The 26,584-nt window shown below is 36.7% G+C and overlaps 1 protein-coding gene across 4 annotated transcripts in view; it reads right to left on the reverse strand.

Annotated features, from left to right (window-relative positions):
• frmpd3 (FERM and PDZ domain containing 3) overlaps positions 1 to 26,584 on the reverse strand; it is a 779,808-nt gene that overhangs the window by 138,278 nt on the left and 614,946 nt on the right. For 3 of the 4 annotated variants that reach the window (XM_028816887.2, XM_051934418.1, XM_051934416.1), the window contains 2 exons: positions 4,212 to 4,465; positions 2,832 to 2,989 (listed from right to left, as the gene is read on the reverse strand). In XM_028816887.2, coding sequence (XP_028672720.2) covers positions 2,832 to 2,982 — 151 coding nt within the window. In that variant the 5' untranslated portion in view covers positions 2,983 to 2,989; positions 4,212 to 4,465. Of the gene's footprint in view, positions 1 to 2,831; positions 2,990 to 4,211; positions 4,466 to 26,584 lie in introns of those variants that run through there. The other variant, XM_051934417.1, reaches the window with a different exon arrangement.

The raw sequence follows: 26,584 nt of genomic DNA on the forward strand, positions 1-26,584 counted from the left end.
AAAAACCTGCAGCCACTGTGGCACTCCAGGACTGAATCTGCTCACCCTTGCTCCAGGGTCAAACATTTGGGTTGAGCCATAGTCTATAATCTTCCCCCGATCAAATAAGGGGGGTATGCAGATTTTGGCAGAGACTGGTCCAACGGTGTGGATTTGTTTAACGGACATACAGTACATATACACACATGCACAGATTTTAAGCTTTACAGTATATATTAAATATTAAGGTGTTTGAATTTGATACACTTTGCAGTTCACCATGCACTATCATAACAAAAGTAAAATGTCAGTAATCAGATCATATGATACCTTATATAATCATTTTCAAAACCAATATTAACAACTTTAGTTGATTCTTTAAGGAAATTGCAAAAATATGGGCCGATATGTAAGTGATAGACTGGACAATGCACAGTGCCATAAAGAAATTGTTCTCTTATAGTGCATTTCTTATTCAAAATCACTTTAGACTAGCTTTTATGCTCCAGGTTTACGTCCAGCCAAATAATAATTTATTCCCTTTAAAAGCCTTTTTGCATAAACATACCAACAGCATGAGCAGAGGTTGTTCAAACAATTCAAGTAAAGAAGAAAAAATACACAATGAAGTTCTCACAAGGTTATGAAATAATAAATGACACATAGAGAGCTGAAGCTCAACATTCATGTTATAGAATGGTAACTGTGGCTGTCTCCTCATCACCAGACTTTAAATAGTTTTTCACAATACAGAGAACGGAGAAAAGAATGATGCGCTGTTGTGTTCGACTACAGTATGAGCTAAAGCAGTATTGTATATCAGCATGAACAGTAACATGGAAAGAACCTGTAAAAAAAAGTCTGGTATACAGTCAATGAAAATGTAATTGTTTTCTAATCAAAGACCAAACCATTACCAGATAAGAGGTCAGAACACATGTAGGTGAGAAAATGCAAACAACAGGCATGCAATCCAAAACACTCCACTCAATATCCAGGCAACCTAAACACTAAACGGCCTACACAAAAGCTAGAAAACTAATATCATTTGGCCCATAGCAAATGTTCCTGTCCATTTCCCATGCCATTCTGATTGCGTGTCTACAAGTTAAATAGTACTGTTCCAATCTGGAGAAGCCAGGCGTAAATAGGATATGAAAGGAGAAGGCCAGGTCCAACCAAGGAAAAAAGAACATAAGTTGAAAAGCCAACACACTATGAGCAACTATTCCCAACCAGATAATAAAATATATTATCGACAATCCCCACACAGGATGTGGACACACTAATGTTTTCATTACCAGATATACATTTTTTTAAGTAATAGATAAATAGTAAAGGTATACTTATAACTCCAGATGCGGTTAAATACTTGGAAATAATGTATATTAACATGGTTGTTGTCACTGCACTTTACCAAGCAATTACAATACAGGTAAGAAGAGTAAAAAGTAAAGGACTTAATTCCCATTGTGAACAGAAAACCCCCACATGCATATGCATATTTAGCTTTGCTAATTTCTATTAATGTCTAGTCGTAAAACTGTCACAGAGCCATACATTGAACATACATACAATGGTTCTAACTTGTTTACGTATAGCAAGTTAAGACTACCACACGCATGTGTTCCTACACTTAAATACAACATAGACAAGTACAAGATGTTTACAGACAAAAACCACTCCCTGTCTGCAGGGTTAACGCCCATTTCCTGACTGGACCCAGGTTGGCCGTTTCGCTACTTTCAAAGGTAGTACTGGAGCAGAAGTCCGCCTGACATGCTAGAGGGACCAAACCCTGGTCACATGAGGATTATCATTTTCAACATATCCATCCATCCATTTTCCAACCCGCTGAATCCGAACACAGGGTCACGGGGGTCTGCTGGAGCCAATCCCAGCCAACACAGGGCACAAGGCAGGAACCAATCCCAGGCAGGGTGCCAACCCACCGCAGACTTTCAACATATTGTATATTAAAAAAAAATCAGGTAGGTTGATTAATAGCTTAATTTTTAAAATTCTTTTTTCAAATATTTACCATCATATACTAACAGAAATACAATCTGTATTCAAAATAACAACATTCAGTCAACGTCTTCAGAATTAGAGTGCAGTATTTATGCATGCTATCAGTCTCATCTAATGATAATGGAAATGAAACACACTGAAGTTAAAACTCTTAACTTGAAATGTTCTGACAAGCATAAAAGATAAAGCCAAAAGTAAATGAAATGCACTTTTTTTAAATATTGATGTTGGAGAAGTTTTGATTTATTAACTGATGACAGCTTCTAAGAAACACCATTTGCCATGATTTACAGCATTATTCTTTTATCCATAGGGACCTAGGCTTAAATTTAGTTCACTGAGAAACTGACATTTTGGCAAATGAATAATTCATTTTGATTTGCATTAGAAGTCCCTACATGCATGATTTAACTAACACTCTTTGTTTTAGATGTTTCTAGCTGCCACATGGACTAAAAGAGTGGACTCATTCATCTTTGTGCCTAGAAGAAGAGACACTTAATTGGGCTCTTCCTGCAAACATTTCAAGTATATCAACAAGCAGTACTAGTTATACCTGTGAGAGTGATTTGTAAAGCTGATCCAAGTGCATTTGAGTAGTCGTAGTGGTAGTAGTAGTAGTAGTAGTAGTACAGAGTACACTGAAATTAATACTTGCATGTCAGCTCTAAAAGGGTATAAAGCAACATGAAATCCAAACACAACTACAAAACAGTCCCTTTTGAAATGTTTCTTTGAAAAAGTAATAATTCACAAATAAAAATGAACCATACACAGTGTTTTCTCTTATTTGTCATCATAAAGTATTCCTCTGTTCCCACCTTGAGAAACAGATCGTACGATGACTGGTTTTTCACTACCAGCAACGAATCCAAATCCTTGCGTGGGATCGCGATGAATTCTAACCTGCCGGGCTGTGCCAGGAGTCAGACTGTCACTTTCCATGTCATCATCATAGCTCTCTTCTTGCATTACAGGACTGAAACAATAATGGCAACAATAACATGAAGGAAATGCAGAGCGAAGAACAGCATTTGAAGAAGAAACATGACAATGACTTGAATGAAATGAAACTAAAATAAAGAGGTTCCATAACGTGAGACTAAAATGAAAGCTATGAAATAAAGTCAGAGGTATCAGAGCCGTTCCCACTCAACGACCATAACCCACATTCTAGCCTGCTATTGTCAAGCAAGGTAAAACTTCAGGACAAGTGTGCGTATGCATCCGCCTTTTCAGAAACAAAGGTGGATTCCGCTATTCCTAAGTTAAGAATGCAGTCTTTAGATGGCAAAAGATCCTAACTCACTTTCTTGAATTAAATTAAATATAAATTATCTTGGTTTTCCTTGTAATAGGTTAATATATTTAATGTTTTGTAAATTTGTCTCCCACCTAAGACAAGGTACAGACAAAATCGGTAAATGGATAACAGTGATGACCAACTGCTATACCAAATAATGATTTGGTCATTATTGGCATCATTTCAGTTCTAGGCAAATTTCTAGGTCATTAAATCTTATGAATTTACTATACTGCAACAATGAAACGTAAAACATATTGTGTGTTTATATGTGTGTTTTTTAACCAATAGCTTATTTAATGTTCAACTGTAGCTAACCATTAAAGACGTCTTAAGCATCATTTACTGTGCATAATATACAGCATTTGTAATGAGGAACACTGCTAAAGTCAGCAAGACATTCAAACAGCAAAAAAGAAAGAGCTGTGAAATACCAGCAGAATGTGATTAACAGTATATCACCTACCCGGGTCAATCATCTTCCCACCCGGGCTCCAGCGTTCACACAACACAGCAGATACTTAGCTATAATAGGTATTGCAGTGGGGCTAAAGTGAAAAAAGCCAACATCTGTCTTTGAAATTTCATTATAAAGCCACTAGTGATTTGTACTTTGTTTTTTGGTAATTGTCGTGTAGGTTTAAATTTGGGGTGGAAGCAATGGTTGCTGCTTTTTTTTAACAAAATCTAAAAACAGGCCAACTAAACCTTATACTTCAACTTTTTTATATAATACACTTGTACTGATTCACTGTAATTCTTACTTTTTGTTGATCTTGAGAATATATTAGGAAGCAAACTTTACTCAAAATACAGTCTTTAAAATATCTTAATCTTTTTCAGATAAGGTTTAATTGTACTCCAGCTAGTAAAAAGGTTATAAATATGATGAACTTACTATTTTTTCAGGTATACCAATTTAGATTTTTCTGTAGTTCACCTGACTTTAATGGTAGAAAAGACTCAAGAGCCGGAAAATGCTTCACTGTTACACAACATCTCTTGTGGGAGCAAATTCCCATAGGAGAAGGGATTGGCACCTTCCACGTGAATCTGTCTGTCCATCCTGGTCCTGGGCCATCCCCTGAACAGAGTCGGCGTAGGGGAAATCTTTCTCTTCTAAGAAAGACTAGATGTGTTGTAAACATTCACCTGAAGATAAAAATATGACAATTATGGGTTTTCTTTTTATGTGCCTCCAAATACCCTAAGTATACAGTACATTCTGTACTCCATATACACCATCAGAAATTTAACTAAGAAAAGACAAAATAGAATATATTGACTTTATTTGGTCTAAACTGTTACTATGGCCATTAACAAAATTCATTCATGCAGAAACCTCTTTCTCATTGAGCTCTTTCATCAATGTCCGCCTACTTGAAATATTGCATACCTAAGTATTATCAGTTTAAAAAAGTCTGCATTGCAGAACTGTTCCAGTGAGAAGCATAGCTACAACTTTAGGAGTAGTTGACTTATTAATCTTAATTTTACAATTTCTTATAGAACAGCACTCAAAAACTGTATCTAGTAATGACCTATGGCCAAACCTTCACAGTTAACCAAGACATCATTTAGTGTTCATATCATATCACCCTTGAGGCCATCTAGGTAAGCAAGAAGTTACTTAATCACAAGAATGACATTTTGATAAAAAAAGACTACCTGAAATTTAAACCTGCACATTGCTGTGGCTTTAGAGGGATCCTTTTGAGCCATTGGTACAAGAATGGTAACCCTTGCGCTCTGCTAAGGTCACATTTATTCAAATGACTGCAGCACCAATTTCTGATGCTAATCACTTTTAAAACTCTTTAAAATAAATCTCTGTAATCTCTTTTACAATTTACTGAGTAAATTTTACCATGACACAGCACTCGTATATTAAGCTCATATTTCTCCCAGTTCCAAAGCTCTGTTATGCAATGCTAAGTGAGACTCTTCTGGATCTGTTACATCTACTTTGTGGAACTGTCTCTCCCAGATGTCTGCTGAAGATGCTCTGTCAGTGTTAAATATGCAAATTTCACCTGAAGACCCACATCACCTTGCATTAAAAAGCCAATATCCTAGTATATTCATTTATTTACAACTGACATTTTAGCAATATGAGTGCAGCAGCCCTACGTAGGTGGACTGCAATTCCCCAGAAATACTACACAATTGGGTGGCTGGTGGCTTTGAATTTACCAGGGGGTTGCAGGGAAGAAGCATAATTAGGTGCTATCTTTATAAATAAGCCGAAACACGTTGGGAAAAAAATTTCAATCCTCTGTATGTTTTAGTGCTTCTCCTTTAAATGGATTACAGTTTTTGTGGATTTATGTTCCTACCCTGTGCCTATTCATTTGCGTAGTTCCATATTTGTTGGATACTTCTTTGTCTTTATATCATTGAAAGATGCTGAGAAATTAGTTCACGCTTTTGTTTTCAGTCAACTAGATTACTGTAACGCACTCCTCTCACGACTACCCAAAAAAGACATAAATCATTTGCAACTAGTGCAGAATGCAGCTGCTAGAATCCTAACTAGGAAAAGAAAATCCAAGCACATTTCTCCAGTTTTGATGTCACTATACTGGTTACCTGTGTCATTCAGAATTGACTTTAAAATTCTGCTTATGGTTTATAAAGCCTTAAATAATCTTGCTCCATCTTATATATCGGAATGTCTGATACCTTACTGTATATTCCAAATCGTAACCTTAGATCCTCAAATGAGTGTCTCCTTAGAATTCCAAGAGCAAAACTTAAAAGAAGTGGTGAGGCAGCCTTCTGCTGTTATGCACCTAAAATCTGGAATAGCCTGCCAATAGGAATTCGCCAGGCTAATACAGTGGTGCACTTTAAAAAACTGCTGAAACACATTATTTTAACATGGCCTTCTCCTAACTTCACTTTAATTTAATCCTGATACTCTGCATATTCAATTCATTATAATAACTATTCATGGTGGCTCTAAAATCCGTACTAACCCCTACTCTCTCTTCTGTTTCTTTCTGAGCCACCACCATCTACTCAAAGCATCATGATGCTCCAACATTGATGGATTAAAAGCCAGAAGTCTACATGACCATCATCATTAAGTCCTTCCGTGAGAACCCTAAATACAAAGTGGACTGTTTCATTTATGTTACATTCTGTTAGGTAGAATGCCCAGAGGAGACTGGGCGGTCTCATGGTCTGGAACCCCTGCAGATTTTATTTTTTTTCTCCCCAGCCATCTGGAGTTTTTTTTTTGTTTTTTCTGTCCCCCCTGGCCATGGGACCTTACTCTTACTCTATGTTAATTAATGTTGTCTTATTTTAATTCTTACTTTGTCTTTTATTTTTCTTTTCTTCATTATGTAAAGCACTGAGCTACATTTTTTGTATGAAAATGTGCTATATAAATAAATGTTGTTGTTGTCTAGGAAGCACTGCCAATCACTTCAGATCTTCATGCAACAGCTGGACCCTGGTAGGACAAAACTTTGCATTTCATTCAGAATGCTGTTCACAGGGTTTTCATTCCGCTCAGCATCATCGTTTGCATTTGTCGTACTGGACTGTATTTGGACTTTTGTTGTGAGGGTTTACCATTGGTCGTTTTGTTCTCAGTGTTTTGTCTGGTTTCGTTAGTATTTTTGTAAGTTAAATAATAATTGCAGTTAGGTAAATCTGATGAGATTTTTCATGTGTGTGTTGTTGATTCATTGTTTATTAATTGCTTTTGCCCTCTTTATTACATGTCTCTGTGTATGCGTGAGCCAGTTTAAGGTTGGGTTTGTTTCTGTGGTCTCCGAAATAAAATAAATAGATTGAGACCATTGCTAAATGGTGATTTCAGTGTACGCAACTGTTATGTTATGATCTTTTGAATTGTGTCAATCAGTTCCTACAGCAGGGGTGTCAAACTCTGTTCCTTGGCTGCAGGATTTTGTTCCAGCCAATTTCTTAATTAGAAGCCAAATATTGGTACTGTTTCTTTAGCAGAGAGTGTATTCGTGAACACTGAAGTGAAAGACAAGGTTTGATAAGTCACAAAAAAAATTAACCCATAAAGCTATGAGAGACTGACTACATGTGATAACTAGGCACTTATTTGCACTAACTGCAATTATTTGTGTAAGAAATTACGAAGTATTATTTTTATTATGTAAACGTATTTGTTAAAACACAAATATGATTTGCTGACAAAAGAGTTTTTTTTAGTACCTTGCTGCATTCCATCTGCTGCGCTAGGTGAAGTAACACGCTTAGATTATCCATGTGCCTCTCAGTCTCGTCTGCTTATAAGACCAATCTATACATCTCCCCTGGAATTCTCCTAACCTTGACTTCCCTGTTGCTCTTTTAAAGCACAAGTATCGTGCATTAAATCAAACCACTATAAACACTGTAAAGGCATTTACACACAAGAGATGTCCAACTTAACAGTTGGAGAATAAAATATGGAATTCCTTTAGCACCTTACAAATCATAGACCAATTTAAAAATCTCTGCAAGTACAGTAGAGTTATGTAAATCACACAAGAGGAGAAAAGCAGAAAGAGACGAAACAGACAGCAGTGAACAAGAACATCTATGATCGAGATGTTTATTTGTGCAAATATTGTGGACTAGTTGTTTGCTTTTTGTCACAATATAATGGTGATGAACTATGAGTTTTGTTGCTGATATAGGACAGAACAACACAGAATTCACAATGATTGAAGTTTGACTTGAAACTCAACAGAAGTAGCCATGGCTTATCCTCAACTAATGCCTCCCAGATTACTCAACCTCACGACAATAAAGGTGTTTTTAGAATATAAAATGTGGGGTTGATCCCGATTTACAAGGCAACTGATAAGAGAAAGCAAAGTGTTTAAAGTAAAGGCAAAAAATACAATAGTGCCTCACTGATTTGTGAAACAGGTTGTATTACAAACCATCAAGCACATTGGTAGCCCAGAATTAATCTTGAGAAGAACTAGTATAGGAGGTTTGGTAGAAGAGATTTTCACAGCCTCACGAGTGAGAAAAATACCTTTGAACAGACTTTTGCTGCTTAGTGCTCAGTCACCAAAGAAACAGTAGATGCCTATTTGAATGCATTCAAACTAAAGCATGTTTGGGGCTCCTGAATTAAATATATTTAGTGTTGAGTTTGTAGAGAAGTGTGCTGACAAGTGACTGTGTGACAAGTTACTGCAAGAAGAAAGATTAATTTTAGATAGAGTGATAAAAGGTGAAAGGATTTTTGAAGCAGCACAGGCAAAATCGAAACATTCTCTTGGACCCAATTGGCAATTTGAAAGACACAATCATTTCACTAAACATTTTACTTTTTCACAACTGAGTAATAAGAAAAAACAGTTAACAAGTCAGAGTACTGAGCATATAGCCAATGGCATGAAGTGCTAGAGATTTGGACTAACCACACACAGCTAATGGGTATGGAACTAAGGCTGCAAAATGTTTGTGTTGTAAAAAAAGATGGACATTATTCACACTCATGCAGAAAGAAATAAAATGAACAGAAAATGTAAAATAAGAAAGGAAAACAAGGACCTAAAAGGAAACCAGTAAGAGAGATTCATAAATGAAGTTAGGTTGAATCTGATAAGTCTGTCTATTTTATTGATCCTGGAGGTGTTATGCTCCTCGACAGTCCCAAAGCCCAATGCCAAAAATGCCCACTGGGGAGGAAACACCGTCAAAAAAAAACAAAAAAACACCTATTAACACAGAGGGCCACAAAGAATCGTTATAAGTAAAAGATTTATGAATACAAAAATGTTCTGTAATAACATGAAGCTTCATGGAGCACAAAAACGCAAAAAGGAGTTGCCAGCAAAGGTAATCCAAGGCAAACAAAGCTCCAATAGAAAATAAAAGGCAAAGTGAAAAAACAGAGCAAAAGATCAAAAATCCAGTGATCACAATAAGCAATGTAAATACACAATAAAGACTCACAATTCCCTAGCTCATTTGAAAGAACTGCGAGGAACTGTGGGAAACTCTTGCTTTTATAGGGCTAAGGGCAGTCCCTGGTGGTGTTGGGAAGGTGGTCCCACCACCTCTTGGGGCGCCACTTGGAAAACACAAGGCATAAACCGAAGGCTTAGATACACAGAAAAAAATAAATAAATAAAAAAACAGATGTAAATAAACACAAACAATATTAACATAAAAAGAATTAAAAATGAACAAATGACATGAAACAAGAATTTGAACCCCAGCCCGGGGAGAAGCATCCTGGCAGAGACACAACCAAAGGTAAAGAAACAGTTTGAACATTGTTACCAGTGAATACTTTTTTAAGAGTATATTTGTGCACAAGGGAATAGCTTTTAGTAAAACATTAAATGGTTCTATGCATATGCCAATGTTATTCAGCTTAAGTGAGTAGGATACTTAATAAGAATACCAAGAAACAGTTTTAAATGACAATATGTGGTTTCAGGAAGTGCTGAGCCACTGGCTGGGAGAAAAGCATGATTTGATCTGTGAATTTCCTAATTTCATCTAAAACTAAAATTCACAAGAGGGAGCAATTCCAGGCCATGTTTGCAGAATTTTGTGGAATATCAGACACTTTTCAAAGAACTGGATGCTCACACAAAGTCATTGTAGATAAGGAAGCTGCTCTTGTTGTGTAGGGATTTAGGTGTGTTCCGTATAACATGACTGAAGCTGTCCACCTAAAACTGGGGAAGATGACCAAAGAAGGAATTACAGAAGAAGTCAATGAAGGAGCAGGGTGAATCTCCAACCTACTGCTAATGCCAGAGAAAAAGAACTTTGAGGTGAGATTGTGTGTGGAGTGAAGAGAGAGCAATCTTCCATGAAAGGCACAGTTTTTACAGTAAGTAGCATTCTACAAGCCATGGAAGGTGCAAAGGTATTTACAAAATTAAATGCTAGAAAAAGGTAGATTTAGCAGAAGAGTCAAGACCTCATAGATATTTTTTTTTTACAAAATCCCATTCCAATTATGTGGTGGACGTGAAGCTTACCAGAAAGCCATGGACTGCATATTACGCAAATGGTTGGAGTGGTGTAGTCCATTAACAATGTAGTGGTGTTTGCCGAGCATGAATTTGAATTTGAAAAGAGACTGAGATAGCTATTGGAAATATTTAAAGGAGGAGGACTCAAACTAAACAGGGACAAGTGCCTGTCTAAACCCATATAGACACTTAGCGGTTGGGGAGGCCCCCCTTGGTGTCCAGGGCGCACATCCCTCAAGCTACCAAAATGTGCCCCTAGGAGTCCATAGCGGCATTCAGTATTATTTCATTTTGAGGATCCTGTCCCCTTTGGTGTCCAGAGTATGTGCCCCTTGAGTTACCGAAACGGCAATCTTAGGTATCATTAGCATGGATTGGTGAAAAGACCCAGAGCATGCACCGCTTGAGATTCATAAATGCCACCCCCAGGTGTCTGGAAAATGCAGCCCTTAACTTTCATAAACTGCACCCCTTGGGGGATGGCCCATTAGGCAGTCGCTTATGTTGCCTAATAGATCCACCAGCTCTGTTAAGTCTCTAACAAGTTGTGGGAGGAAAGAGCTGAACTTTTCTGGAAGGAGCCAAACTTTTCTTGTAATGTTTATAAAGTGTATTTTTAAAAGATGCTTTATCCCTTTTCTTTGGTAAAGCAGGTTGTTGTTGATACTTGACTACTGCAAAATGTACCTTGTCGCTTTGGTGTTTGTTGGTGATTACCTAATATTTTAATATTTATTTTAATCAGAAAATGTAAAAAGCTCTGTGACATTATACAGTAAGTCTAGACCTTTAGGAATACTTCCATGTGGTGATTTTTGGCTGCAAGAGATAACCAAAACCATCTATCACAAAATGCAACCTGTGGTAGCACAAGAGCGTTTCTTATAACCTCCATTTGAAAATTACATCAGACCACCTAGCTATAGCCTCCTGTCTCTAATGGCAGAAGTGTAGGAGTTCAGACAACACTTTTTGTAGACAGGAAACTTAATTTTAAAAAGCAAAGTTGTCTTAATAATAGGATGACTATGTTATACGATGAATAGCTTTATACAATCAGTAAAATAACTGAACAGTGTGAAGAAAAAAAGAAGGATAGCAGAACCTAGAAGTGCTCTAATTTACTGGTGATACTTCAAGTAATGTCAGAAAAGATCCACCTGGAAAGACTAAACATCGAGCAGTCCCAGCTTGTGTGGTGCCATACTTGTTCTACTTTTGTTTTATGGCTCTATCCATTTGAATAATATTTAAAAGTTAAAATATATTAAAGCCTGGTTCATTGCTTGCAAGTTAGCTCTGGCTTCTTTCTCGGGTGTTAAATTGGAACAAAGAGAGAACATTCCCAGTAGAGAAGCTAAGTAACAGTCATATTGGGGTGAACTATGAAGGAGCTGCTGATAGAAGGCAGTGGGCCATAGTCCTGGGTGCAAGGGCATTGTAAGCATGAACTGTATACCACCAAAGAAGGGTAAATGTAAGAATTGGCAAACAAGAGTAGCAATAAAAGAGTAATATATTTAGATGTGAGTCCACACTTAAACCTTTTTTCCATTTTACAGATTTTTTTTATGTTTTAAGGAGTGGTGTCTCCAAAAGCTGATAAAACACTAGTTGAGGTGCCTGTTCACTTAATCATTCTGAAGGAAACAAGCCAGAACCTTAGAAAGTCAAAACTGAGTGTTAAGTTCTCAGACAACAAAATATGAAGCTGCCAAGATAATTCCTTAATATACAGTATGTGCATATCTCATGATGTTTGTACCAAACTACGCAAACATTTCACAGCTATGATGGTGACACAAAACAAAGGTATGAAGTGGGAGTAGATAGTAGAGATTGAAAGGTCATTCTGCGACCTGGAAGTGGTTTTAACAAGTAAACACTGTTCTGCTTATTTCCAGTTAAATATACTTTGGTAACAAGTGATGCAAATCTAGTTAGGTTCTTCTCCAGTCACTGTTATAAACATAGAAAAATGTGCAAATCAATCCAGTTGCTTACACCAGCTGTTCATTAACTGAATCTGCCTTGGATTCACATTAACAAACCTGGAACATCAAATACTACTTCCACGACACAGACAACTATTAGTTTGGAAGTTACAATCTTGTGACAACTTTGAGTATATAGTAAATAAGTCTGATTAATTGTGACGGCTTCCCTTGCCATAGACTGAATGAAGTTTGTATGTAGAGCACTATGTGCAAGTGCAAGACCAATAGGGAGTAGCACTTCAGATAATCAAAAATGTGTTTCAGCATGATAACTAAATTGATAACTTCTAAATGGGAAAACAAATGCCAAATCCTGATCGTGAGGAGCTACAGTCTTGTTTAGATTTACAAATGAACTATCAACATGTAAGAAACTGTCCTTCATGGAAGCTGAATTATAGAATGATATCTCTAACTTCTCTGGTAAATGAAGTAGTAAGAACAGCAAAAGAAACATGCTATGGATAAACTTGAACTAAGCAGACATAAAGTTTACTGGTCACATATAGACCTGGATGTGTAGAAAAAGATCAGATAATACGCATTGTACCATTAGATTGTCTCGTGTAACCTACTAGGACTAACCTTGGAGTTGGTTTAGTTGGGTCGAACATATTCTGATTAATTATTACACCTGTCTTGAAGCAGCTGTGATTTCAGACATCTTGTCACCATCAATGTCTGTTGTTTTCTTTGCCTACCTTTTCAACATAGACACAGACAATGACAGACAGTTTGTTGGACACTGTTTTGGCACTTTTCTGAAGAATGGAGGCAATAGATACATTCAAGCTTTGTCATATTATCCACTTTGCAATCAAAAATTTCATATATTTCACAGATAATTCAATTTAGAACAGAGAATAAGCAAATGTAAGGGTAAAGTGTGAAAGTTTGTCTGGAAACATCGGGGGCCTCATGCATAACGCTGTGCATAGAATTCACACTAAAACATGGCGTACAGACAAAAGTTGAAATGTGCGTACGCACAAAAAAATTCAGATGTAGAAAACCATGCGTAAGTCAACTTCCGCTACATAAATCCTGGTCTGCTTGAAAAGTAAAACTCATGCATGCGTCTGCCACCCCTCCCAGACTCCTCCCAGAATTACGATTATGCAGATCAATGTAAATATTCCCTTAAGTTCAGCATTCTGTGAAAAGACAATGTCAAGTAGAGGCAAGGAAAAACATACTATTTTTTGGTATAAGAAGTTGTATAAACAAAAAAGGATGTTGATTGAAAGTTCAAGTTCAGAAAGTCACACAGTGCTCGATATAAAAAACAAGTTGTCAGATATCAAAGTTGCCGTGAAAAGGCGAGTCATAGCCTGCCGTCCGAGTGTTATATGGAAGCTTATTAGGGTACAGAGAAAAGAAAAAAAATAGGAACACAGTGAGGAAAAAATAGCTCGAAATGTCAACTTTAATCTCAAAATTTCCACTTTAATCACGTAGTTTATTTTGTCATTAAAGTAGAATGTCATAAACTTAATCTTATAATCTTTTAATTTTCTTGTTTCTCAAATCCCATCATAACTAAAGTAGCACATTAAATGCCTTGTATTCTGTGTGTTCCTCTATGTGCTCTATTTGTGTGAATCACTACTTGCTTCCTAAACGGGTTTTCTCTTAAGCCAACAGGACACAGAATCCATTACTTTTGTGATATTACAGCTCTCTGAACATTTTAAATATTAACATGTATACTTGGTATCATTTTCATGATGAAATGAATTAAAGCATGTATTAAACATGGGGCCACAGTGGCACAATGGTAGCGACGAGTTGGTGCCCCATCCAGAGATTGTTCCTGCATGGCTTTCTGCACCATGCGCGACCCTCAATTAAATAATTTATTGCAGGATTACTGTCTGTTTCAAATGTATTAACCCCCAATTCCTGTCCTTCCTTTTTTTTCTCCAAGTTACCATTCGCCACACAATCAGCTCTTTAATAAAAGTCAAGCCATCTGTAAGCTTAGAATGCCGATTCTTCAAAACTTTTAAGGAACATTAAAATATCTTCGTAGTACATGTTTAATTATTCCATCCATCTATCCATCCAGGGTCGCATCAGTCGCAGCACAGGCAGGAACAATCCCTGAACGGGGCACCAGTTCATCGCCACCACTGTCCACCGTGTCCACATGTTTAATAAGGGTATACATTATTTAAATGAAGTTGAAAATTTATCTGTATACTGTAATATATATACTTTACTGCATTTCATCTGAAAAATGATGTCAAGAGCTCCAAGAAGATCACGCTCGGAAATCTAAATCGACTTATAAGCCAGTCATCATAATCTTCAAATACATGCTCTCTTCTATTGAATTGAATTCCTTTATTGTTATTGTATGGTGCAATGAGATTCAATATGCAAATTCTCCATAAACTTATTTGCCTATAAAATGGTAAAATAACAAAAAAAAATAATAATACAATAAAAAAACAATGAAAAATATACAATATGAAAGCATAAGTGGCTCAGGTTGTGTAATATTACAACTGTAATGCAAGTTTACAGTGAGGTAATTGTACTTATAAGTACAAACAGTTCTACTTGGAGCACTTGATGGACTGATTGAGTGCGTTTATATCTCTTGGGATGAAACTGTTTCTGAACCGCAAGGTTTGTGCAGGAACGGCTCTGAAGCGTTTGCCAAATGGGAGAAGTTTACATAGACTGTGCGCATGGCTGAAGCAGCTTGTGCTTGAAGCTATACCCCGAGAATTCTCTTCTCTTGACACAATCTGCGATAGTGCTTTCCGATCAGCTGCTGCAGAGCTGTGATTCCACACTATACAGTGAGTTAAAATAATCAGTGGTGCACTGAGAGTAACAATGCTAAAGCAGCTATAGTATTTGGAATAGTTTTGCCAATCCATGCACCATTATATGGTTAAAGGTTGATTACAATCAGATGCCTTAAACTAAAAAACAATCTGTGGTTAATGTTAGTGTATTTGATAAAGCCGCGTCAGGGATGTGAATCTAAAAAATAAAGGGAAGCCACCCAGGAAGAGTAGCACTGCTTTGACACTGGGTGTTGCCAGTTTGCAAAACTGAGCAGAAAACTTGCGTACGCTATGGTTTCAGCTGGCATGAGAATGTGCGTTTTTATACATCACAGTCTGAGTGTGGAAACGGGCATACACAACATTTTTGTGCGTCTGCACCATTTATACATGAGACCCCAGATTATTTTGAAATACTAATTTGTTTTATAATGATATAAAAGTGAATGCCTTAAAAGGAAAAAGATGAAGTATAATTATGTAAACTAGAGAGAAAACATGATAGTAGAGAGGGGCAGAGGATAGAAGAGATTGTGGTGAAAGTGAATACATGTGATGATTTGTTTGTAATAAAAAGACACAGATTTGCCACTCCCATGAAACAAACATGAGGTACATGGCCTCCAGGCCTCGGGACCATTGAAGCAGCCTCAAATTGAATGCAAACAAAAATCAAATATCAGATATAGAGATTTTTTTTGCAATTTATACCATATCTTTGATTAAACTTTTTAACAATAAGCTATAACTTATTAAACTTGCAGACAAGTGGTGGTCAATATGTAACAGATAAGCTTTGTTTGAATCTATTCAACAAACAGTGTCACACAATTCATTACATTATATAAACATTATACAAATTATAAAAACAAGTTATATTGTTATAATAACAATCAACATTTTTTTTTCATTTGTTTCCTCGCACTATTTCAATACTGCTCTGACCACCTATATCGCTCAACTCATTATTCAGGCTGTTGTTCTCTCTTGACTGGACAGAATAATAATAATAATAATACATTTAATTTCTACTGAAATTTTTTTCCTAATAAGGCTGTCTGCCACTGGTGTCAGACCTCTCCAGGTCAGTTGTGTTCCTCATTTCTCACATCACTTCTTGGCTCTTCCTGTTGACTTTTAGTTGCACCAAGGATCCAATGCAAAACTCTAGCTTAGATCTCTACAGCTGTGTACCTTAATACCTCTAGGCAAAAACTCTCTGTTTTGCTTATGCTTGTTCTGCAAACTAGAAGTAGAGGATGATTTTCCTTTCAACACACAAACTGCAAAATGAGTTTCCATGACCATCCAAATGGTCCCCATTCTAGTGTTATTCAGTTACTTCTTGAAGACATACTTCTTTACAAAGAATTCTGGGAGCAATCAGATGCACTGAAACAGCATTTCCTAACAAGTGCACAAGGCCACGGCCAACCACGGATGAAAACCAGACTCAATTCACAGTAGCAGCATCACAGGTGGAGCGCAGCTGATCTTGGATGACCACCTCAATCCAAACACATTTCTCCAGTTTTGATGTCACTACACTGGTTACCTGTGTCATTCAGAATTGACTTTAAAATTCTGCTTATGGTTTATAAAGCCTTAAATAATCTCGCTTCATCTTATATATCGCAATGTCTGACACCTGATATTCCAAATCGTAACCTTAGATCCTCAAATGAGTGTCTGCTTAGAATTCCAAGAGCAAAACTTAAAAGAAGTGGTGAGGCGGCCTTCTGCTGTTATGCACCTAAAATCTGGAATAGCCTGCCAATAGGAATTCGCCAGGCTAATACAGTGGAGCATTTTAAAAAAACTGCTGAAAACACATTACTTTAACATGGCCTTCTCATAACTTCACTGTAATTTAATCCTGATACTCTGTATATACAATTCATTATAATAACTATTCATGGTGGCTCTAAAATCCATACTAACCCCTACTCTCTCTTCTGTTTCTGTTCCCGGTTTTTTGTGGTGGTGACCTGCGCCACCACCATCTACTCAAAGCATCATGATGTTCCTACATTGATGGATTAAAAGCCAGAAGTCTGCTTGACCATCATCATCAAGTCCTTCCAGTGAGAACCCTAAATACAAAGAGGACTGTTTCATTTATGTTAGGTAGAATGCCCAGAGGGGGCTGGGCGGTCTCATGGTCTGGAACCCCTGCAGATTTTATTTGTTTTTCTCTCCAGCCGTCTGGAGTTTTTTTTGTTTTTTCTGTCCCCCCTGGCCATCGGACCTTACTCTTACTCTATGTTAATTAGTGTTGTCTTATTTTAATTCTTACTTTGTCTTTTATTTTTCTTTTCTTCATCAGGTAAAGCACTTTGAGCTACATTATTTGTATGAAATTGTGCTATATAAATAAATGTTGTTGTTGCTCTAACGACAGTGCTTGATTCACCAAGAAGGAAAAGCATTCATGATTGTGCTTGATTCATCTAATGCTCTGCCTCTCTAGTGATGACACAGGACCCACAAAACAATTCCTAAACCACTTTGACAATCTCGATTCACAGATGGGGACCATCTGGTGGGTCATGCTCAGTTAACCCCAACCCCTCCTTCCCAGGTGGCGCTAAATTCACAGAGGGGGAAAGGTGGGTCGCAAATACACTGGCATATGAAAAACTGGGTCATGACACCACAAATATTGGGAAGCACTGCCCTCCCGGATATCTCCAGTTGTATTGTTACCTTTAAAATCCTAAAACTGTATTCATTTTATGTACTTTTATAAGTTGCCGTTCAAAAAGAACTCCATTAAATAAAGAATAATAAAAAGATTACTTCTCAAAGTATATTCATGTTTATTTATACGTTATATGAATAACAACAGATGAGAGATATTTAAATAAATACATCAAAGAAACTGTGTCCATTTCACTAATAGCAATAGCTCTGGTCTTCACATTATACTACACTTGTTTATTACACACTGGAGATTTAGAAAGAGTTAAGACAAAATATTGAATGGAGAAAAGAAATTCCAGCTCAATAAGGCGTTCAATACTCTGTGGTTTCATTTTCTAGAGTACATCAGTGCAAATTCAATGCCCTTTGTAAAAGCAGCTCATTGTTACAGGGAATGTGTGGTACAGCAGGGATAAGAGACAAAAGGAACACAGCACTAAAGTAACCATAAATTGTCATTTTAAATGTATCTGCATTTGCAACACATTAAAAATGTAATGGAATTGGAGCAAAGCAGTGAGCCGTGGTATTTGTAGGTTTGGAGCAGACAAAGGAGCAAACAACAACGTCTCGTTTCTTCACACTACACTTTTTTCATTGTAGGAATATTATGTAACAGCGATCATCATGATCCACATTCTAAAGTGCTTCAATTGTGTAATGTTCCATTTTTTTTAAATACATGTTTTATAAAAGACTTAAAGTATTCAAGTTTGAAGAGTTATTAATAACCTTTAAAGCTCAAATTTTTGCATGCTAGGCCAATACAATTTTTCAAAATGAAAGTCGTCCAAAGGACTTCATATCCAATACTGTTATATTGTTAAAGATATGAAAATGAGGCTATAGATTATATTCCTAAAACATTATTGTCATGTTTGCTATTTTGGTCTTCAATCTTTTATATGGCTCAATTTATAGCAAATATCATTATACATAAAGACAATATTATTTAAATAATTATGCAAATTGAAGGTGGTTGGTAGTCACAGGAAGTCAGATTTATGGATTAAACCTGCAGTTTTACATTTTATAGTCAAATGCCTTAACAACACACTTTGTTCTCAAAAGCTTTATTTTTTTTCCTCATGACAAGTCCAGTTGTGTTGTTCTTGTATGTTTATCTACAACTCTGTTCTGCTGCTAGATTAATGGGCATGCTGGTTATAAAAGGAAAAGTCACATGTTCAAGTTTGAAATGGTGTTAGTTACAATCCTTAGGGACTTTATTGTGAAAAGCACATAGGCAAATACCGGATTTTTTGTCCTTGAGATGAACCTACTGGGATCTCTTGTAATTATTTTTCAAACAGGCTGATAAAACATGGTTTATCTCTTCTTGAATACCAATATTTCTGACATGTATGTCATGAGGAGAAAACCAAAATACCCACAGAAAAGCCACATAGCCAAAGGGAGGATATGCAAACTCCATACAGAAACTAACAGAGCAGGGTACTATCATTCTTGTCAAACCCTAATTTTGTTATTCTGAATAAAACACGCCAGAGGTACAATAGTACACTGAATACAAACAAATCTGAAATTCCATTTTTCTGGTTTGTAGTCTGTAGTTCTTGCTTCCAGAATTATACAACTTAACAACACTTTTCATTGTGTACAGCGTCACATGTCCGAAAATTACAAAGTATATCTGAAAATGTATGGAGAGAAATATATAGAAACGTACAATCTATGTAAAAGAATACACCTTTTAATTTATTTATTTGACTTATTTGATGATTGCACAGCCTAAAGTTAGTTCTTGTCTAGTGCCATACCCTGACAGGACAGGCTTCATCCTTGCAACCACAAATTCTAAAAAGAGGACAGGTAAAATGGATAAATGCATTGTTCTGGATATTAATAACATACGTCCAGAGTAGATTAGTAAAATAACACTTCTGGTATTGTATAAATTTGAATTACCAAAAAGTATTATTGCTCACTAAGCTGTATGCTGTGGCTCTCATGATGCAATGACAACAAAATAACCATGGGAAAAAAATAGCAATATCTCTTCACTTTCAACATTGTTTCATTTATTGTGTGTATGTCCAGTTCTTCTCAAGCAATCTGATCTGTCACTTCTTTTTTGGTTGTTCAATCAAATGCGATCAAGACATCATTGGGCAAGAGAGTTTGAGACACAGGAGGATAACGTGGAAAAGATTGGGAAGAACTCTGACAGGATGGGAAGTATTAACAAGAATACAAATGATGTTTTCACAGCAGGTGACGGGGACCTCATCTACCATTGCTGGTAGTCATCAAAGCAGACAGAAGGCAAACAAATGACAAAGCCTGAGAAGTGGGATTTACAGAAATGCAATTGAGAGCAGGAACACCGGCCAAGAGAGGTTGAGATACAAGGATACTGAAGAGAAGAGTGGGAGGAATGCTGAGCACACACATAGGGCCAAAGAAATCAAATATCAAATATTTTAAAATTTATTTTATTGCCTGTCTTTGACAGGTAATGTAGCTAGCTCACTAAAAGAGCCATATGTTATTATCATGGAAATGTAATCCTCATCTAATGGAAAAAATTCTGCCTTAGTGGAAGGTGTTTTGAAATAAAATAGATGAAAGATATGGCAAAATACAAATTCCATCTAAGAAAAGAAAAAAATAATAAATGAAATATTTATTTTTTTCTTCTGAACCTATTAACAAATAATCCTGCTAAATGATATTTAAGGCAATAGTAAGCTTAAGTGACTACCACAAGTCTGCACTCATTCTGTACTCTGCTACCATAATCCAAGGGTAGATATGAACTTCTGCGGTGGGTTGGCACCCTGCCCAGGATTGGTTCCTGCCTTGTGCCCAGTGTTGGCTGGGATTGGCTCCAGAAGACCCCCGTGACCCTGTGTTCGGATTCAGCGGTTTGGAAAATGGATGGATGGATGGATATGAACTTTTAACTAATTTAGATATCACTAGTGATTTTTTTCGTTACTGTGAGAGCTTTACCTGTAACAGAAATAGTAAAAAATGTCAACCAGTTCAACTCAGTGTCATGTTGTTTTTAACTTTTCTTTCAATCTCTAAACAGAAAGTACAATTTAAAGTAATGAGAATCAAAGCTGCTTCTAAGATGGCAACACTATAACCCTGAGACTGAGAATGCTTCAGAACCACCTAGGTATTATCTATTTGACAGAGACATCGCCTTTTCTTTGTCCACTTACTATAATATTGGGTGAAATTTGCCATATCATCCAAAAATACTTTGCCTGAAGCATGTGGTATTACAACAGGTGCATACTGTATTATCCTGTCAGTCCAGATGCAACCTAAATTTTATTTTTAACCTCTTCTAGCAAATAGTATAGATTAGGCCTTATAAAGATACAGTACTTTTAATTACAATAGTATACCTAAGTGTACTGTGCATTTTTGTTCTTATTGTTAAAGACGTGCCGACCACCATTTTGAAACCTTGATTTGTCAACAAGAATTTCTGCAATTATAGAGGAGACCATGGCCAGCAGGTTGATATCCCACAATATAATGGATATCTATTCCACTCCAACCATTTTCATAATTAGAACGAGATTCTTGTTGTTAATGTAACTTTTTATATAATGCCTTGGCTTGTTGGTGCTCTCCTGTCAAAGCAGAAAGCACTATCAAAATGTTTTGTAGACCTGAGCAGATCAACATTACCGAAACCTTCACCTTTCTTTATTTTCATGAATCGTGTGATTGATACAGGTTAGCTGGTCATATGTTGACTCATTTTGTATGGAATTATTATTTGGCTTGTAATTAAGGAATAAAAGAAACAATTGAGGGGTCTAAATCTTAAAGAGCATATTAATTAAAACGAAGAGAAAAGTATTAGCAGCAAGAGCAGGTCATTAATTAAGAAAAGTGTTAGAATGAAAACCTGCAGCCACTGCGGCCCTCCAGCATCGGAATTGGACACCCCTGCTATAGCTGATGGAGATGCTGTTTTTCAGAATGTGATAAGAAGTAATTAGTAAGTTAGAAGGTTCTGAAGTGCTGAGAGCTGAGGAGACCTTCAATTTGCTTGTGAAAATCGGAGGTGTTGTGGAACGGTCAAAGTGCGCTAGAGAGCACTTTGAATGTGTCAAGTTTGCTTTGTCTTTAATAAATAGTTTTGTATTTTTCTCTCTCTGGTATCTGTGATTTTCTCTACTACCCTAGTGTATCCTCGGTTTTACAAACAACAAGATGCTTGAATTCTGTCTGTGCTGCAGTCACAGTGGCACAGAGTCTCACATAAGAACCGTCACCACCTCTATCAACCCTGCAATGTTCTTTATTAGTTTACAATTATTAGCCTGACTTGCTGCTGTTGAATTATTTTCCTGGCAGTTTAAAAGTTTCACTTCCATTCACCAGTACAGCATGTCATTAGTAGTCTAGAATTGTTTGCTTCTCCTAATAACTGGGTTATCTATTCCAGAAGAAAAACAAATTATTACTAATGTATTCTTACAATACTTGCAACCTATCTTCCTGTATAATAAAAGCTGAAACATGAAGCTTCAGATTTTGCCTTATTTGTATAATTAAATAGAGAACAACAAACAAACAATCATAATGGGCTGAATGGATTGCTGCCATCAGCACTGCTTTTTTTTAAGTTCCTATTTCCTTATGTTTGAATTTTGTTGTCATGGAAACCTGAGCAATGCTGCAATTATTTTAACAGATATTAATAGTTCTTGACCATTAGTTACATGTGTTATCATATTAAAGAAAAAAAAAAATTTAAAGCAAAATGAGAAATTATAGAGCTTTTTTTCCCAGCTGTATTTTAAATGAATGACAGAAAAAATGTATACTCATAATAGCAAGTGAATAATTATTTTATTAATTGATTTGCACAGATCTCTTAGTACTGTTATTGTAATTGCATAGGTTGATTTTTTTTTTATTATATACTTAGGCCCATTACTTCTACTTGCTACTTCTTTAAGGCAGCAGGGTATAATAACTTGAAACACCTACAACTTTGAGGAAGAAAAATGTTCCCCATGAGCTATTTTCTGCTGACTACACACACATTTTTAGAACTCCTCTGTACTCATGAAACACTAAAAATAAATATTCTGCACCATAGTGCGAGAGTCAATTGCCATATTCAGGTTTGACTACTCATGAGTAATGTATTCACAAGTAACTGAAATTTGTAAAAACATCAAACAAAAATAAATAAATAAATTGCCAACATTGTTGACTTATCTGTTTATAAATTCTGTCAAAAAGTTCTTGTATGTAACATTAACTTCTCAAAGATTTCAGTTTTGTTTTTCAATCTAATACATTCTCTTAAGAAAGGACAAAATACAAAAATGTCAGTCATTGTCTAACCTGCTTATTCCTGAACAGGGTCTCAGGGGGTGCTAGAGCCTATACCAGCCAGCATAGGGCACAAGGTAGGGACAACCCCCTGGACAGGGCACCGTTCCATCACAGGGTGTACACACACACACACTAATCACACACTAGGGCCAATTTATACTACATAGTCTTATGAATAAAAAGAAATGCAGCAGTTACAACAACAGAGGTGATTCTATGGGGCAAATGTTCTGATTATTTGTGAATTAATGTAACAGTATCCCGATTATTTAATCTTTTGTTGCGGCAGATACCTGTTGTAACCTGCCCAGAATGATACCCAGACACAACTACATTCAATCCAAAAATAGTAATTTATTAATAAGAGTTGAGGGTTTTAGAAAGGACAAAAATGAAAGACAGGGAATAGGGTCTGATTCAAACAGAAACAACAAATGTATGTCCCTCTTGAGTCTGTCTTTACAAAGAATCACCTAACTACATCTTGCCTCACTCCAGCACTCTGGTCACTCTTGCTTTCTTCTCCCTTCTTGGATGAGCCATTGTCTTTTAAACTTTCTCACTTGCAAGCTCTCCTGGCTGATGCATCAGACATCATTTTTTAAAGTGGAAGGTTTCTAGGGCATTGGCCATTTAGTTAGGAAGTATTTCTGGGTTGCCAAAAGTCCTTAGGAAGCATGCAGATATCCTTAAACTACCAGGCACCCATAAGTGTGCCCAGTGTGTGGCCTACTGCTGCTTTCAGTAGCTTTCAATGTCTTGTCTGGGATGTGACTTTCTCCAAGAAGTGGATGAATCCTTGGTATTCTATTCAGGTCTATACCAACTCCCGGATGGTTCCTTGGCATCTTGTCCAGGCAGAGGGATCTATGCCAGGTCCCGCACCAATGGAGGCCATTGTGATGCACCTCACCATCCTGCAGACCTACAATGTATTTTACATAATTTTACATAGTATGACAAATCTATAACAGTATGCTCTAATTCTGCCATTTTTCTCAATTTTCAGTAGGTCAAAGGCAATATATAGCTCATTTGAATGCCTTTAGCAAGAGGTTAATCTTATTAGTATACAGTATGTACATGATGCTTGGCTTTTATGTCAGTGAATAGCTTTGTACCAGTAGAGATGAAGGTAACTGCATTACCCTGGCTCTCTAATGAACACCATCTCACTCTCACACAGCCACTAATTTAGCCTACTGGTGTCCAGTATCAAACATTGCCTCTTCTGCTTCATCCTCACTCCCTACTACCACAATTCTAAAAGGTTTAGCTCTGCCACCAGACTTTAATGCACTCTGCTGCCATTGGTCATCCCACTACCGTTAGACCATATATTGATGTTGACCTTGTACCCTTAAGATGAAGAGATGATTTTTACACAAGCAAATCCTAAAATATATCAAGCTACTGTATCAAAGAAGTTCTACTAAGAAATATTGGACTGCCTGGAGGACGTCAAATCCTGGATGGTCTTAAGTTTTCTAAATTTTAATGAGAGTAACTGAGGTCCTCATTTTTTCGCCCAGTGGGACCAGTGTTTCCCACCATTTTACCCTAGGTCTCTTGGAACCTTTTGTTATGTCCTCTGCAAAGAATTTGGGTGTCATTATGGGTGTCGACAATTAAATGAGCCAAGTGATAAAGTCAAGCTTTTTCCAATTAAGACTTTTATCTAAAGTCAAGTCCTTTTTATCATTTGATGATTTTGAAAAAGCTATACATGCTTTTATCTCATCACAGCCTGATTACTGTATCTCTCTGTGTTCAGGGGTCAGCCAGGCTTCCCTCTCCTGCCTTCAGCTGGTACACAACGCTGCAGCAGGTTTACTAAGAGGCACTAAGAAACGTGACAATATCACCCCAATACTTGCATCTCTTCATTGGCTTCCATATAAATTAGGATCCAATTCAAGATACTCATGCTTACCTTCAATGCTATAAAGGGATTGGCCCCCACCTATCTTAGTGCCCTGATTATTCCTTACACCCCACCAAGGTCTCTCAGGTCTGCTGATCTGTTTTTGTTGACTGCTCGAACATCTAGGCTAAAACAGAGAGGAGGCTGGGCCTTCTCTCTCCTATGGCTCCAAAACTTTGGAATGGTTTACCCCTGAATGTTAGGATGGTCAACTCAATTCCCGTTTTTAAATCCCATCTTAAAACATACTGGTTTTTAACTCAGTTGGAGAGCTGTTTGTTTTGCCCTTGCTCTGATTTTAAAATGTTTGTCTACCATTGTTTATTCATTTGTTTTATTTATTGTTATTTAAATTCTTATTTTATTGTGTACTTGGTATGTGGTTTGTACATCACTTTGGGTTCAGCTCCAGTTGTTTTAAACGTGCTCTATAAATAAACATGAAATTAAATATGCTGGTAAACTTACATTTTATTGTCATCCATGTCTTTTTCTTCTTCAGAGGAAGATGACCATACCTATGCACTTTGGACACTATAAATGCAAGTGTTGAGTACCTTTTGTCTAGATTTATTACCAAATAAAAGTAAAAATATTCTTTTTTTTCTCAGTGGAAATAAGTTGCCAAACTCAGACTTTATTGACTATGATAAAATAATAATATGAATATGTAGAATATACTGTAAATAATATGCTGAACAATAATAATATACTTGTGAAACACATAAAGCTCAGAGTAAACTGTGCTAATATTACACGAAATAGTTCATCACAGCAAATTCTGCGTTAACGGTTCTTAAGTGAAGAACAAACTTTAATGTTTGTTTAATGGCATTTGCATGAATTGGATGTCCGATCTTTCAAAGCTTCACTATTTCAACTAATACATAAGAACAGGTGACAGTTGTTTATAATTTACAATGAGTATGAATTTTAAATGCAGAATGGTGAGGACACTCAAGGACACAACATCATAGCAACAAGATGGGATGGAGGGGAATCATTGATTCAATTGCCTGTAACACAAGCATGTAGAGTAGTGAGTGGCAGGGCTTCAAATAAAAATTGAATGGGGAGGAGAGACATTTGCATAACAATAATAATAATAAATAAGCTTTATATACACAACATTTTTTATAGAAATCTGAACAGCAAAACAGATTAAAAGCAAAAGAATGGGAACATAACTAATTAAAAACATTAAATTAAAAAAAAAAGTTTTACGACTCTTTTTAGAAGATCATGAATATTTCTCCCTCGCAGTTAGGAGACCCGGGTTCGCTTCCCAGGTCCTCCCTGCGTGGAGTTTGCATGTTCTCCCCGTGTCTGCGTGGGTTTCCTCCCACAGTCCAAAGACATGCAGGTTAAGTGCATTGGTGATCCTAAATTGTCCCTAGTGTGTGCTTGGTGTGTGGGTGTGTGTGTGTGTGCCCTGTGGTGGGCTGGCGCCCTGCCCGGTGTTTGTTCCTGCCTTGTGCCGTGTGTTGGCTGGGATTGGCTCCAGCAGACCTCTGTGACCCTGTGTT

The sequence above is a fragment of the Erpetoichthys calabaricus genome, chromosome 12 (genome assembly GCF_900747795.2).
Source record: "Erpetoichthys calabaricus chromosome 12, fErpCal1.3, whole genome shotgun sequence".
NCBI classification, from domain to species: Eukaryota; Metazoa; Chordata; class Cladistia; order Polypteriformes; family Polypteridae; genus Erpetoichthys; species Erpetoichthys calabaricus.